The following is a 17,334-nucleotide window of genomic DNA, read 5'->3' as shown; positions in this document are numbered from 1 at the left end:
AATCATGCCCTAAGTAGTCACTTGACATTCATTGTTGCAAGAATAAAATGCTGAAATTTTTTTATATGTAGGTATGTAATTTCATTTTTGCTAATAATTATTCATAATGTTTTGCTCTTTGTTGCTATGAAGCACATCACATCATTGTAAGGCCCAGTATTTTCCAGAGTCCTGTTCAGGCTTCCCGAAGAGAAACTGTGGTCGATGACCCAAAGTAGGAATTGAGAAGGTTCACATAAAAAAAAACTTATTTTCTTCAAACTAATTTATTACCTAACTAAACCCCAATCTCCAAAACAGATGAAATTTTGGCTCCTTCACAGCACTAGATGACAAAAAACAACAGTACACATATATACAAACAAATACGAAATACAAACAATGAAATTTTACCAATGAAAACAACCACTTCCAGCCCACACACACACTCATGCACACATCAGTTACCTTAAACTCAGTAACTAAACTACAAAAACAGTTATGATATATATATATATATATATATATATATATATATATATATATATATATGTATATATATATATATATATAATATAGATATTTATATATACATACACATACAGTAATACCTTGCCCTTTACAACACCAGGGACTTCAACTTAGCAGAATAAATCAATACAGACAAAATAGATAATATATAATGCACCATACCTTGCCCTTTACAACATCAGGGACTTCAGCTTAGCAGAATAAATCAATACAGACAAAACAAATTATATATATATATATATATATATATATATATATATATATATATATATATATATATATATATATATATATATATATATATATATATATATATTCATGATATTGCCTTGTAATACGTATATCCTCCTATAATTTTGACATATTTACTTTTTTCATGTGTTATGTTCAATGAAGATCTCAAAAGAACTTGATTAAGTTACTTGATAGCGTAATTTAGAATTGTTATTATAATTTTAATAGTAACGTAATTTAGAACGAATATCTTTCTTGGTAAAAGCGTAGTATGTGAACACGTGTGTGTGTCCACCAGGGCTTGTTTCATTGCAGTTGTCATCCGTTGAGATAAGAGGGAACGCTTTGTTTTGGGTTAGCGATGACAGGTTTGCAAAACAAACGCCAATTCGTCCCATACGGGCTCAAGACGAGTGATTTCATGTTGTTACACGCGTTGTTCGAGTCACGTATGCCACTTGGAGAGAAAGAATACATGTCCTGATCAATTACGTCATGTTTTGTAAGCCGGCCACACACGTGCAGTTTTAACTGACAGTTATGACTGTTCAGTTATAACTGACACAGTTTAAACTGACGCCAGTTAAAAATGAAATGCACACACACACACAGTTCAATCCCTCGGTTTTTACCATGGATTCCGAGGAGTACGATCTTGCCGCCCTCGTTGTATTCTTTGTAATGCTACAAACAAATAGAAAAAAGAAAATAAAAAGCGTAAACAGTGGTGCAAAAAGTGGTTACGAAGGCGAAGTCAATGTTCTGATATTAAATTATTAAAGGAGTTAAGTGAAGAACCAATTGATTTTTCACATATATTTTCATTCTTGTTAAACATTGTTATTGATTACAATAACCGCGATAAAAAAAAAACTGGCCTGTTATGGGCTATGACATTTTCGATTAATTTTCATATAATTTCAGTTTCCTGAAAGCCATTTCTCATCTTGTAGGCCTACATTTATATTGCAACCATTGGGGTCTTTAGGTGTTCAGTCACTGATAACACCACGGAATCTTCTTCAGTAAAGTCACTGCATCAGATTTTAAGTGGTCAGTTTTTTAATTGAAATTTAAAGGGAATGCCATTTTCGGTAATATTTATTTTTAGCAGCCTCTTTAACTATTATATAAATTTTGTTTGTAAAGGTAATGTTGCGTAACTATGGTAATACTTTTGCTTTTGTACAATGACCTTTCATAGTTTGTGTTTGAGGTTCCATAGTGGGGGTACACTAGAGAACAGATTTCTTTACTCAAATATACTTTAAATCACATGTATGTATTAATAGATGTACACACACATAAGCACGCAAATTTATATGTGTGTGTGCGTGTGTATGTATATATGTATATATATATATATATATATATATATATATATATATATATATATATATGTGTGTGTGTGTGTGTGTGTGTACGTATGTATATGTAAATACGCATATTTAGTTAGTTATATTTACTGGCAGCAATGCATTCATTTGTAAAGTTTCTATATTGCTGTTTTCTGTCATTATTAGTATTTTACAGTTTGTATGTAAAGAGTTACCCAAGAAACAAGGAACGTTTATTAGTGCCACAGGCAACGTTCAGATCGATAGAGTTCAGTTAATTCAACAATCACTTCGTTTTGTTTACGTGCCATCTCAACAAACTGCACTCACCGCTACCACCTGTAGAAATGGGAAGTTGAGAACTACAGTTACGAATCCCCACACACGCTCAGTTTAGTTACTCCTTTCAGTTAAAAATATGGAACATTGCATATGTCTCAGTTTAACTGTACAGTTTTGTTGAACTGATGAAATGAGCAACTGAGATACCCACACACGTGCAGTTTTAACTGACAGTTATAACTGAACAGTTATAACTGTTAGTTAAAACTGCACGTGTGTGGCCGGCCTAAGATTGCGTTCAAAACGTTTTGCTGGGATGACGTAACTTTCTTCTAGAAGCTTCTCCATTGTATCTCGCACCCAAAATGCTTTAGTGACGGCACTTCCTTGCTTCTAGAAGCTTCTTTAGTATCTCGCACCCAAAATGCTTTAATGACATCACGTAATTGTTTCACTGTTACTGGAATCCTAAAATCTATTTCATTCTGATTTCTGAGACCAGTTGAATTGGTACCCTCTCTCTCTCTCGTTCTTAGAAAGAGATTACTCTTAACGTAGTGTTTTGTGGTCACATATTAACATTAACTTTTGAGATCTGAATTTAGCAAAGTTATTTAGTTCGTAATGGCGCCTGGTAAAAAAGTGTGTATTGTGTAACGCAGCTGCAGCAAGTGATTTACAGAGGTTTTCACAAGTTGTGTAAGGTAACGTGCAATTTTACTTATTAATACCATGGTATGATAAGTTAGGAAATTTTGAACAAGTGAAATCATTATTGATAAACCTTATGTGTATTTTTGTGTGTTTTTCTATTTACAATCTCTTTATATTTTCACATTTTTTATGTTTGTGATGTAACATTTATTTATATAGCATTTTAAATATTTCTTGGTAATTTAACATTGCATACGTAATTTAACATTGCATATTTGATTTTGATATCTCATGTGTTAAGATTTTCTTTTTTAAATCTTGACTAATTCTTGATAGTTTAAATTTTGCTTGATTAATTTAAATTCTTGATAAAGTTTTTGTGAATTAGTTTTGTTTCATAATTTAATTCAAGAATTGATTAAGTGTTGTGTTATTTTCGAGTGATAATACATTTTTCAGATTGTGAATTCTAATTAATTTTGAATTCTAGTTATACACTTTGAATTTGAAAATAAATTTTTGTATTTAACATTTTTAGAAAACAGTTTCATTTATTGATCACCAGTGAATAGGATTGATTGTGTGTGCATAAGGCAAAGTGATAAACATGTTTTGTTCCTTTAGTTTTGCTAAAGTGAATTAAGACCAGGAAAACAGTTAGGGTTTTTAGATGGAGTGATGCCCTTTTACTCTAGAAGATTTCTAGTTTAAATTTTGATACCTCACACATATTCTGATGAACTTAGTTTGATTTTTCAAGTGATTGATAAATAAGTTTTTTTCTTAAGGGATCACTGTTACCTTTAGAGTACTCAGTCGTAACAATTAATGTTATGAGAGTTCAGGTATCTGGCTGAAGTGAGGTATATTTTTGAATCTTGAGATTAGTTGTGTAATAACCAGGTACTTGATACGCATCGTGACAATATATATATATATACATATATATATATAGTAGAACCTCGGTCCTCGATGCTAATTCGTTCCAGAAGAAGTGTCGAGATTCGATTTTGTCGAATTCTGAGTTAATTTCTCCCATAAGAAATAACTGAAAATGGATTAATCCATTCCTGACCACCAGTCATTACCCCAACCTTGCCTTTTATACAAAACTTTACACAAATTACAATTAAATAAGTTCAGAGTTGAATAATTTACCATATCAGAAGCACTTTTTACATTTTTAAATGCATACTGTATCAAAAAAATTGGCCTATGACCAATGCGACCGTATTACCGATGATAGACCGAGCGCCATTGGCTAGGCTAGGTAGCCTATAGGCACTACCAGAATGTACTGCAAGGGGTAAACATGAAAACTGTTGTTAATAATGATAACATTGAAAAACAAGCCAGATTATCACATTAAATTAATAATACAGTATTTATAAACCAAATTACTGTATGTCTGTTATCATAAAATTAAGAAAAATTTCCTAAATTACGTCGGAACTTGGCAGCTTGTGGCAGATATAAACAAACCACAGCGCCACCCTGGTGGTGTATCGCGGTACTAATTACATAAACATTCAATACTTATGGTAAATTTCATACAGAGTCTACTGGAATAGTGTACAAAATCACTGTAAAACATCTTTCAGTACCATAAGTATTGAATGTTTATGTAATTTACTGAAAGATGTTTTACAATGATTTTGTACACTATTCCAGTAGACTCTGTATGAAATTTACCATAAGTATTGAATGTTTATGTAATTAGTACCGCGATACACCACCAGGTCGGCGCTGTGGTTTGTTTATATCTGCCACAAGCTGCCGAGTTCCAACGTAATTTAGGAAATTTTTCTTAATTTTATGATAACAGACATACAGTAGTTCGGCTTATAAATACTGTATTATTAATTTAATGTGATATAATCTGGCTTGTTTTTCAACAGCAGCAGCAGTAGCAGCATGTGTGGGCTTTAAATGCTTTTAAATAAGCATGGGAAGAACGCCACCCACAATGCCAACTAGCAGCAGCCGCCCGAAACTCTTTTTTCTACAAACATCATATGATTCATCGGGTCGGATTCTGGTTTGTTGTTTGAGCTCCGATGCAAAATTTACTCAACATTTCTTGTTGAAATCCAATTATGTCAAGTTCTAGTACAGTCGAGAACCGGGTTCTACTGTATATATATATATATATATATATATATATATATATATATATATATATATATATATATATATATATATATTTATATCAATATATTTATCTATCTATATATAATACCACACCTTGCCCTTTACAGCATCAAGGGACTTCAAATTAGCAGAATAAACGTACATTTAATCTATATATATATATATATATAATACCACACCTTGCCCTTTACAGCATCAAGGACTTCAACTTAGCAGAATAAACGTACATTTAATCCAAAATCCTGTGAGCAAAAATGATCACACTAGTCAGGAAAAGTACCTATAAAAGTCCAACTGTCAGTTCACTAAATCATTAACTTGTCCCCGATTCACTGTTTTCACATAAGTTTGTCCACACAGAAAGTTCATTCAGGGTCAAAGATAGGACACGGTACAGCTTACCACAGGATCTCCAGCTTCTTAACAATTGTAGTCTCTAGAGATGACACCTTTCAGCATCTCTCAAATTCATACACCCACAAGTCTTCCATGAGCTTTATGAACAAAACAGTTGCATGACATGCATGTCAGACTGCCCCCTTTCCAACTGTATTAGCTTCACTTTTCCTTCAGAGTGACCCTAATATAGTTCAGTTGCTTCTTGCAATTGCAAACCAACACAGAAAGCCTTCAAACCCCACAACACAAAATGATCCTCACGAGTCCACAGACCAAAGGGCAAACCTCAAAAGGCAAGTTTGCCTTTGGAAGTGGGAAAAGTTGGTTGGCTGACCTACCACTCATTCACTCCTGAAAAGACAAGAACAGAAAAAAAAAAACTTGTACACTGCAAAACTCACCACAGCTATCACAAAAAAATCATCTAAACAAATAAAGAAAAAAACTAAACATAAAAAAACATACTGTTTCTAATACACAGGCCACTGTCTTTACAGAAATCTACCACAGTCCGAACTGGTAAGTTTTTAGATTTGGAAAATCATGTAGGCTATACTTAAGAATGAGATGAGATTAGAAAGGTTTTAATTTTTATGAAGATAAAATTGTGTGGTAAGGTCTTGAAAAAGTTATGCTTCTGCCAGGGAATTTCTCCTTTGAATATGCTGTGGAGGTTTCTAGATAGAATAATTTACTTTTGAGAAACAAATGTTAGGAGTAGAATTATGATTTTAATTGCTAGAGCAAGTTTTGTGTCGTTGAGAAGGCTTTGGTTTAATATTTCCAATGTCCAAATGTAGTCAAAATCAAGATTAATAATTTTATTCTGTTTCAGATGAGGCAGAAGATGAAATCATCAATGGAAAGACCAAACCTGTGGTCAATAACTCACACAAAAGCTCTGGTGGCGGAGGAGGAAGCAGCAATGGAAGTGGCTTGGTGGCAAAAATCATATTTCTGATTCTCCTCGTTTCATTGTCGATCGTCATTGGACTCATCTTAATAGAACTACGAGGCAAGCAGGGTAGGGCATGGTGTGCTTTGGTTGCAGTGCTTAACATTTCAAACTTACACTTAATGCCCTAGAATGGCATGAATGTGAAATACTGTAGTTTCTGTAAGGGCCAGACGTTAAAACAACTTTAATTTTCAGTTGGTCATGTGGTAATTTTAAAATTTGTGTCAGTACTGTACAGTATGTACAATTTCAACTTAATTAAAGACAATCATCTCTTTAGATAACAGGGCCCTAAGCTATGAGGCAGCCAATCTGTACTGGATAATTTTTTCTGTAATTCTCAATTGTTAAAAAAGAAAGCAAATTTCCATAGTGCATAAGAACAAAAACTACTTTTTTAGTTCAGGGATTTTTCATCACTGCCAACTCTGAAATTACTATACTTTCCCAAGATAAATGAGAAAAGCTGCAACTGAATTCTAACTTTCCTCTTGACCACTTGTACACAGTTGTCGAATATCGAAAAGTTCATAATGTTAGCCAGTTAGTATAAAAAACATTACAGTCTGTGCTGCCACTTTGTCTGGTTTTCTTACAAGATGCAATCAGCTGACTGTGAAAAGTTATCTTCTCGAAAACAATTTTGGACTTTGTTGTCATTCTGACTGCACTGGGGATGTGTATTCCTTCTGTTGCACTTCTTTTGAGTTGGTGCACAGAATTTATCATGAGTTTGAAGTGATGGAGGGTCACATATATATATATATATATATATATATATATATATATATATATATATATATATATATATATATATATATATATATATATATATATATATATATATATATATATATATATATATATATATATCATGTAACTTATGGTAAATGAAAATTCAAAGGACAAGTTCTTAATTGTGTTTTTTTTTTTTTCATAAAAGGTCAGATGATTTTTTACATTGTAGCTAGACTTTGGAGTTATTACCTCTAGCTTTTGACTAAGTTAGGGAATGTTCAGATGGTAATGGTAAGGTCTGGTTGCCTGTCTTTCATAGGCGATAGTCAGAAATTATGAATTTATTAACACAAATAACTATAATTGTTTCTCTGATTAACTAACCATTACTTGTCTAAAACACACACTTTAGTAATATTAACCCAATAACAGGAATTATTAATATACTGTAATTGCATTTTGCTTCAATTCTGTGCATTTTATAATTAACCAGTTGTATTTAGAACCCACTAAAAAAATGGAATATATAATACATACTTATATTCTTATTGAAGTATGTTTTGTACCCTATTTGTAACACAAAAAGCTCTCAATCATGTCACAATTTATCAAACTGCTTTATTTATTAACTGCTTTATTATGATTCATTGCTACTAGGGTAGCTCTGTAGAAGTGATGCTCTTAGCAGTTGAATTTCTGGAATGATGAGTGTTGATTACAATTCACTTTAGGCTTGAAAACGTGAAATTACTGTTAGCTGAAATATCTTGAATGTTCAAGTGTAGGCTTTACTGTAGAGTTATTTTTACTTAATCAGATTTTGATATTTTTGAGGTGGTCAGACCTTGAGGACATAACAAGTAATGTTGGCTACTGTATTCATTTAATGGCTCTAATTTTTAATTGAAAAACAGGGTGTTCTGATTGATGAGTTATTCTTGCTAAATAGGTTTAAGTGATACAGTTTTAAGACCAGATTATGATTATTATGGTGTATTGGTAATTTTTTTTATTTATAGCTGGAATGGAAACGGCATCAGTGGTTCCCAAGGCTGAAGTACAACCAGAACCAGAAATTCCTACTCCGGTAATTTCAGTTTGTTACAAGTCTAATTTTACTATTCCAAAACATTATACAAACCTAATTTTACATTGTAAAAACGTTATACAAACCTATTTCAAGTATGCAGCATTGTAAGGGCTGGTATCTGTTAGCTGAGAATCATCATCGGTGGTTGAGCTGAAATCCCCTGGTGTGGCTTTGACACCGGGGTTTCACTCAGAAAATGCTTAAGGAGAGGAGAAAGGTAAAGGGGGCAAGGTGGGATCCAAATCAACTCCACTCCTTAGGCTTTCTTTCTCTTCCTCACCTCTTTTCCATTCTCCAGGCATTTCTGGTCATGCAACTGAAATCCTGCCCATGAAGAATCAGTTTTGAGTTATGAAAGGTAGGGTTTTTCCTTTTAGTCATTCTTCTCTTCTTATTCTTCTCATTCATGATGCTCAATATCTTGTGAGGGCAGGTACGAGTAAAGTTCGGAGTTCACAGCGTACTAATTTATTCACAGAACACACACAGGTCAAGGGCTCATGCCAGCCAAAATGTAGCTTCTGATCTTAGACAGGTAGAAACAGGGATTAAGTTACAAGCTTTTGTGTTTGTTAACAGGGAGAAACATACATATAAAATGGTACAGGATATCGTGCTGAACATACATGGTTGGGAAGCTGGCAGTGCAGTGCATACAATGGTAACAATACATGAAATAGGACGGTCAAAATGAAGATTTACTGCACATACAATAGTCGTATGAGAGATGTGTTTCTTTCGTCCTCGTGTTTGGTTTGCTGGGTCGTTGTCACCGGGTAACGGCCGGCACGATGTAGTGTGAGTAGGGTCCACTTGTGGGTCATACAGGACCCCCTCCTTGGAGAGGCCTATGGTTGTAGGTCGGTGTTTGGTACGTACGCAGGTTTCATACAATTGATGGAAACCCACATTGTTCTGCCTTCTACTGTGATCTGGTATGCCTTGGGTCATCTCTGGATGATCCAGTATGGTCCTGGGGATAGGGGGTCTGTGTGCATCTACCCATATGAACACATATTTTTCACATTCTGCAGTTTGTTGAGGATGTACACCTTTCTGGCCGCATGTTGGGTCGTCTCCTCTGTCATTATCCTTTTTATCGCTTTTCGCGTGTCGGATGGTGATGTCGGGGTTGTATGTTCTTGAAGGGCATCTGCTGGCAACGTCAACTCTTGGCCATATAGGACCTCTGCTGGAGATGCATTGAATGCTGCATGCAGTATCATTCTCAGGCCCAGTAGGACCCATGGTAACTCCTTTCTCCAGCTCCCACCTTGGCATCTGGCGATGAGTGATGCTTTTAGCAACCAGTGTAGCCTCTCAACGATGCTGTTTGCTTTTGGGTGTTAGGCCATTGTATGCGTTATTCTTGTCCCAGACTGTCTGCAAGGGCATTCCAAAGGGCAGAATGTGAAGTTGGCTCCCCTGTCGCTGGTGATAATCTTGGGGACTCTGTGCCTACTGACCCGTTCAACGAGGGCTTTTATGTAGCACTCCACCGTCTGCTATTGTATTGGTATTGCTTCTGGCCACCCGATGTTCATGTCTATGATGATAAACAGGTATCTGTACCCCTCGTAGCGGTGTAGGGGTCCCACCATGCTGAAGTGGATGTGGGCGAAGCGGCAGTTTGTTGTTGTGAACTCTCCTATCCCGCTTTCGACGTGCCTTGTAATTTCTGATGTCTGACACGGGGTGCATTCTCTTGTCCAATTTTTTATGTCCTTTCTCATTCCCCACCAGATGTACCGCTCTGCTATGATTTGTGCAGTTAACTGGCCCGATGGGTGGGATAGGTTGTGGGCGAGAGTGAAGGCCCTTCTTCGTAGGCCTTCTGGCAAGTAGGGCCGAGGGTGTCTGGTACTCATTTCACAGGTGATGGTCATCTCTCCAGTGTTGATTGACAAATTGCTCCATGTGAGGGCGGGGTTGACCCACCGCAGTCTTTGTAGGTCCGCGTCGTCTTTCTGAGCTTCCGCTATATCGGGATAGGCTATCCCGAGCTGGATGGTGTTGACACAGTTTCTCGATAGTGCATCCGCCATGGTGTTTGCCAAACCTTTCAGGTATTTGATGGTGCATAAGTGTTCAACTATAGCTGACAGGTGCCGTTGTTGCCTCGCTTACCATGCGTCTGCTGACTTCATGAAGGCGTGCACCAGTAGTTGATGGTCCGTCTGCACCACGAACTGTTGTCCCTCGAGCATGAGGTGGAAGTGGTGGACTGCTTTGTAGGCTGCGAAGAGTTCTCCTGTCAAATGTGGAGTATTTCTGTTCCACTGCCATTAGCTTCTTGCTGAAGAAGGCCAGCGGGCAACAACCATCATCAGTGTCCTGCTCTAGCATGGCGCCCATCGCTGTATTGCTTACGTTGGTTGTCAGTGTGAGGTACCTATGGGGTAGAGGAAAAATTAATGTGGTTGCAGAGGTTATTGCTTCTTTTGCTAAAAGAAATTTTTTATCTTGAATCTCTGTCCATATTAACTTTTTATTCCTTCCTTTTAGACTCTCTTATATGGGGCTGATTATTTTAGCAATGTTAGGTATGAAGCAATGATGATAATTTATTAAGCCTGAAAATTCTTCCACTGATTTCTCTCTTGTTAGTTTTGGGAAGTCTGTGATTGCTTTTGCTTTTTCTAGTAGGGGTTTAATGCCTTCTGGGCTCACTTGGTGTCTCAGGAATTCTACCGTTTTCTTTGCCCATTCTCACTTGTCTCCCCTTGCTATGAGTCTGTTTTCTTTGAGTATCTGTAGCACTTTCTTAACATCTTTGAGATGTTGTTTGAGGTTGTGGCTGAATATTAGGATGTCGCTAAGCAGTTTGTCCATCAGTCTTTGGAATGTTGCCCTTGAGTTACGGAGTCTGAAACAGCTGTGATTGAATGTGTTGGTGCCAAAGGGGTTGATGATTGCGGTCTTCTCAATATCTTCGTTTGCTGTTGGGACTTGGAAATATCCCTTTAGTAGATCTGTTTTTATGAAGACTTTTGCTCCGTTCATCTGGTTGGTTATGCCTGCTATATTTGGTAGTGGGTATCTGTCAGGTTTTGTTTTGACATTTAGCCGTCGGTAGTCTCCACAGGGCCGCCAGGTTCCATCCAGCTTCGGTACTATGTGGAGGGGCGATGCCCATGAGCTGGGGGCTTTTTGGAATACTCCTGCTTGTCGCAGGAGAGCTTCTTTTGGCCAAACATCTGAAACAGGATTGGATCGGAGGACCTTCGGTTTCTATATGATGCTGGATGTTATGTTTTACTGGTTTGGTTAAGTTGTGCTTCAGGTTGTCTTTGAGTACTTCTTTGTATTCTGGTAGAAGTTGCCGCATTTCTGGCGGTGCGGCAGCTGGTGCAATTTGGCATATTAATTGTTTTTGTTGACTTGTTAATGGTATGGTGGCGGTATGTCAGTTTGGCTGTTGAGGAGATGATGTCAGCAATGTTCTTGGGATCAGCTGTTTTGTTGCTACATCCACCAGCAGGTTGTTTGCTATTAGGAAATCTGCTCTTAACAAAGCCATTGTCACGTCTACTGTGATGAAAGTCCAGTTGTATTTTTTCCCGTTGAAAGCTACTTTCATCTCCCATCTCTCGTACATTGTACGTGGTGCTCTGCTGGCGGTAGATACGTGGAGATTGGTGGGGGGAGCAGGGTTGAGTCGTTCATTTGGGCTGGCTAGGATGAATGATCTGCATGCTTCGTTGTCCACGAGGAACTCCTTGTCAGATCTTTTGTCACTTATAAAGAAGCATGTGGGACCCCTCTGTTCGTACCTGGGAGAAAGACAGCAGTGGGTAGGTGCGGCTTCTCTTACGAGGCAACTGGTCTGCACACCAGTGACATTAGTATGGTTGGCCTGTTGCGTGTTTTTTTTAAAACAGGCAGCATTTGTCACACTTTCGGGCCTTTTTTCGAATTTCCAGTGGAGAACATATGCCCTCTGGTGGTTCGTCTTTTTTCTGCCTGATCTTCCCCTTGATGACTTGCTTGGGGAAATTTCTTTTGTAAATGGGGCAGCTGGCCTCTCTGTGTCACTGTCCGATCCTGTGTCTTTTGTCTGCTGTGTCCAACTTGGTGCTGCTGCTGCTGTTGACTGTGAGGGATCCGTTGTTTTGTGGGCCATGTGCACTTCATCAACCAGACTCAGGAATTCTTCTGTGGGCATGGTAGAAGCTTTGGGCATGGCTGCTACTGTTTGGCAGGGTGGTTTTGTGAGGAGTACCTCCCTCACGAGGTCCAAGGTTGACTTGGGTTGGCCACCCATGGCTTGCAGCATGATGAGTCACTGCAGCTGCTAATAGACGTGTGACTGTCACTCGTCTCCTATGGGTGCCTCTGCATGGTTGAGGAACTTCCTCGCTCTCTGGGCAGGTAGCATGCTGAAGGATGACTTTAGCCGATCCTTCAGCAGTTCGTAGGTGACGGGGGGCATGTAGTTCCTCGAGCCATCCTGCTATTGGCTCAAAGACGTCATCTGGCAGGAACTCGAGGACGGCGTGTGCTCTGCGTGTTACTGAGGTGATTTTCTTTGTGCAGAAGATTGTTTCTGCCCTGAAGAACCATGCCTCTGCTGGCTTGGTTGTACATCTCCGTGGGTCACCAGTGTGAGGCCAGGTACGAGTAAAGTTCAGAGTTCACAGCATACCAATTTATTCACAGAAAACATACACACAGGTCAAGGGCTCTTGCAAGCCAAAATGTAGCTTCTGATCTTAGACAGGTAGAAACAGGGATTAAGTATAAGTATTATGTTTGTTAACAGAGAGAAATTTGCATATTAAATGGTACAGGATCTTGGGCTGAACTTCATGCATATATGGTTGGAAAACTGAGAGTGCAATACTTACAGTGGTAATAGTACATGAAGTAGGACAATATTAATAATAAAGATTTATGTACAATAGTCGTATGAGAGATGCTGTGTTTCTTTCGTCCTCGTGTTTAGTTTGTGAGGTCGTTGTCACCGGATAATGGCCGGTGCGATGCAGTGTGAGTAGGGTCCACGTGTGGGCCCTACAATCTTTCCTTGTGTTTTGCCCTGCACTTCAGACTTAGCCTTATGCTACACCTTGCATAGTATTCTAGGGCTGTTTCTGCTGCCTCCCCCTTTCCTTTATCTGGAATTTAGAAGGTGTTTATTACAGTCTTCTGAGTCTAGCCATGTTACTAGCCCTCTTTATGTGTGTTTCTGTCCTCCAGGCTGTTGGAATGCACTTTTTTTTTCTTCATCCTTGTGCACTTCTTGCATTCCTCTTTCCACTTATCTTTCTTCTCCTTTTCTTCACCAGATAAACTGTATGTCATTGATCTCCTTTTAGGTTAAGCTGCTATTCACCTCCTAATTGTGGTTAATCTCCAGATTTTTTTTTAGAGTGGATGTGCATTCGTACAAGTAGGTTGAGGATGAATATGCCTTCGGCAGAAATAGAAACTACTCAAGTTATCAACTTCTCTTTCCCTTTTCTTTTAGACTCTGCCCATTTCTTTCCTTTCCAGGTACCTCCAGTATACTTATATGTCCTTTTGTTCAGGAACTTCCACTCCCCTCCAAACAACCACTCGAGCCATTGTTATCACCTTCCTGTCAACCTTAATGCTCACCACTCTACAGATCACAGTGCTCATAATTTCTCCAGCTTTGCTGCTAAACCACTGACTTGGTTGCTGATTTTTCTTTTGATTATGCTGTTGGAAAGCATTGTTCTGGAGTGATTACAGACTTCTTAAAATTATCAAGAAGAGATGGTTTTATTGGATCTTCTTCCATCTAAGTTCCTCTTCCAATCCAAGTAGATCCTGATACCCTCAATTACAGAAGGCGGATTTAATTTTGTTCTTGCACAGTACAGATAGTAGAACTTCTGGATTTTGTGGAGAATCCTGGTCATTCTTCCAGTGAATTGTATGATCAGTTGCCGCTTGGATTTTCTCTGGTAAAATGGGCCTTTTGCTCTCTCTCCCCATTCTCTCCTCCCATCCTAATCTTGCTCACCCTGGTTAATAACATTTTAGCTTTACCCTCATCATGCCCTGCTTCTTTTGATCTTTTATGGTCTGAAGCTGTTAAGGTATATGTTTTCTTGTTGACTCACTAATCAACTTTTTTTCCCTGCCAGAAACTGTCAAACCCATCTGAGCATCCAAAAACTATTCCTTAATCCTCCTGCTGGTTAGCTGAATTTCTTTTTCCAAGAGCATATGTTGCCTATGAATTTTGGTTCACTTCTGTATAAAAGGCACGGTTTCAGTATGGTATCTGGATTCTGTTGACAAATGACCTCACTTTCAAAGTCATAATAATAATGTTGTCAGTAAAAGTGGATCACTTCTACTCTTATTCAGATACTTTCATCAGCAGTTGATTACTTTTACGTCTTTTAAACAACAGGGGGTTTGCTTCTACACAGAACCAATTACTGTATTTAACACTGAATTGCCTCTACATTTTAAATGAAACAGTAGTGGATTTCTTCTATACCAATACAGAATTCCAGCAACTTCTCCTCAGAAAATTGAACTATGGAAGAACAATTACCATTTCTTTATGTTACTTTCATATGATTTTACCTCTGCCTTGCTGAACTTGGAGATTTCTCTGATTTCCTTTACAATCTCCTGTTCTAAACTATATCCATTTAGTACTCAACTTTGTTAGTTTGTGTTGATTCTTTCATTGTCCTTCGATGATCTGTCAATATTCCAACATCTGGGGTATGTCAGCCAGGTTCCATGGATTGAGGTCTGGATATCTTCTTTACAGGTCATTCTCGAAGTAACAGTCTAAGATCTGGACTTTAGGAACATCAACATTCTCTTGTGATTCAGCACATGATCTCTAGAGTCTCATTGTAGAACTGTGGCCAACATCTGGTATTGACCTCTCTTACTTGCTTAGTCAAGGCTTGTGCAAGGAGGTGCTAATTAGGGCCCAAGAAAAACAGAATTGGCTTTGAATTTCAGTTTTAAGCAATGCAGGCCAACGAGAGATCTAAGTGCTTGATTGGTTAGATCATCTGGCACATCCCTTGTAGTTGGGTCTAAGCATCTTGATGCAATTGTGTCTTATAGTTACTTGTGTGGGGGTATCGGAATATGTCAACTTGTCACTCTTGGAGAAAGCTTCTACAGGTGGCAGCTGTTTGTCTTATTGCTACATTTAATTGTAAGGTCCATAGATATAGAGAGGGAGATTGGACGTTCACGTGGCTGTAGCTCGCAAGTAAGGCACCATTGCTGTGTTGATTCTCAGAGATATGGCAGCGGTAGCGTTGGCAGCAACTGCACAGACCAACAGCAACAGAGCCATCAACTGTATTGCACACAGAAACAGGATCTCAAAAGAACAGAGGATCACATTTCACGAGTAACTGACATATTTTCATTCGTGAAAATCTTTATAACTGTGTTGAACAAGCTCAAGTAAACAAGATCACAGTCAACTTGCAGTCAACTACAGGCCTGCTTTTTGAGCTAGTAAAATAATGAATGTTGTAATAAGCTTTTTATTAAAGCCTATTTGACATTAAATTCTTATAGCCTAATAATTTAGCATGTATGGTTACAGTCAGTCCATATAACCATGGTTAAGTCTGACAATTTTCCCTACTACAAGTACTACAGTGTACATAGTATCATGAGGCCTAGCCTTAGGGCTGCTGCAGTTTTAGGTGTTAATGAAGTGTTATAATGCTATTTACCATATTATCAATAAGTCTCAAACCTCCTGGTATGTAGAGGACAGCTGAATTTGATCTGCCAGAACACTTAAGGGTAGTAGCTATTCTTCAGTTTACCATTATCATTTTTACCCTAAAGGATACTTCAATTTCAAATTACATTATAACTTTAAAAGTAAACTCTACCAAAATGCTAGTCTACATGTAAACTTTACCAACTAGCTAGTCTACCAGGGTTGATTGTCAAATAACCAAGGGTAGCCTACCATAGCCTAACCTTAGCTTAGCAAAGGTAGCAAAACTTGGCATAACCTTCAGGAATGAAGATTTTTCTATCTGTCCTTCTCCACAGACTATGAAATACAGCTCAAGTCTTGGCTAGGTTTGAAGGTCTCAGTTATTCTTACAGGCTAGCCTAACTTAGACTGTGCAATGTAAATATGTATGTTGAATTACAGGTCAGTATGACTGTGATGTGTTACATAGCTTTATGTATGTACCTCCTGGTAATAATTGCACTAGAAGCTTTACAAATACCTTCTGTGTCATGTTCAAATGCTTTGATCTGGTTCTGCACGGTACGTATAGTGTATTCTCCCCTAAATCACAGCTGTATGAATATGAATTAATGCAGATTGTAATTACATGTATACTGTAGTTAAATAAATAGTTTCTCTTGTAAGATCTGTGAGTAGCCTCATAGGTTCAAATATGTCTTAAAAATGTCTGCAGATCAGTGTAGGAAGCCTGTTGTTAATAATATGTGACATGTGAGATTCAGGACTGATTTTTGTCAATTTTGTGTTAAGATTTCCTGACAAGAACAAAGAGCGAGACCACTACGTCACTTGGCTTAGAAAGTGCAGAAGGGATAAGGAGCCAAACTATGGATCACGCATATGCAGCAAGCATTTTCTGCTAAAGTACATTTTCAAACCTCCTGGTATGCATGAACTTAATTTCTGCAACAGACTTTGAAGTCCAGAATATGTTAAGAGGGAACAATGTAGCTACCAAAGCAGATTTAGTCTAAAGGGAGTAACCAGAACGGGCAAGGCAGCATATACATCGTTACTGGCAATGGCAAGGTTTATACATCCCTGCAAACTACAATATTAATTGTATCCCTGTTAATAATATCAGGAACAGTAAATTTTAAAATCCAATGAAATGATTGTGCAGTACAGACTGTTGAATATTGGCTGGTAGGTATCAGGCTATTAAACCTAGCCTATTGATAATATTATTATGCCTATGGATGAAGCTTATATGGGATGACACCATTGGAGATGACAATTATTTTAG

General features: G+C 37.7%; 1 protein-coding gene across 9 annotated transcripts in view; it reads left to right on the top strand.

Moving 5' to 3' along the window:
• The window catches only part of LOC136851874 (aspartyl/asparaginyl beta-hydroxylase-like), a 164,904-nt gene that overhangs the window by 67,518 nt on the left and 80,052 nt on the right, over positions 1-17,334 (top strand). For 6 of the 9 annotated variants that reach the window (XM_067126191.1, XM_067126197.1, XM_067126194.1 and 3 more), the window contains 2 exons: positions 6,403-6,591; positions 8,283-8,350. In XM_067126191.1, coding sequence (XP_066982292.1) covers positions 6,403-6,591; positions 8,283-8,350 — 257 coding nt within the window. The remainder of the gene's footprint in view (positions 1-6,402; positions 6,592-8,282; positions 8,351-17,334) is intronic. The other 3 variants (XM_067126195.1, XM_067126192.1, XM_067126190.1) reach the window with 1 other exon arrangement.

This window comes from Macrobrachium rosenbergii, chromosome 24, assembly GCF_040412425.1.
Source record: "Macrobrachium rosenbergii isolate ZJJX-2024 chromosome 24, ASM4041242v1, whole genome shotgun sequence".
Classification (NCBI taxonomy): Eukaryota; Metazoa; Arthropoda; class Malacostraca; order Decapoda; family Palaemonidae; genus Macrobrachium; species Macrobrachium rosenbergii.
The sequence above is the reverse complement of the archived record's forward strand: the minus strand, read 5'-3'. Positions and strand labels throughout refer to the sequence as shown.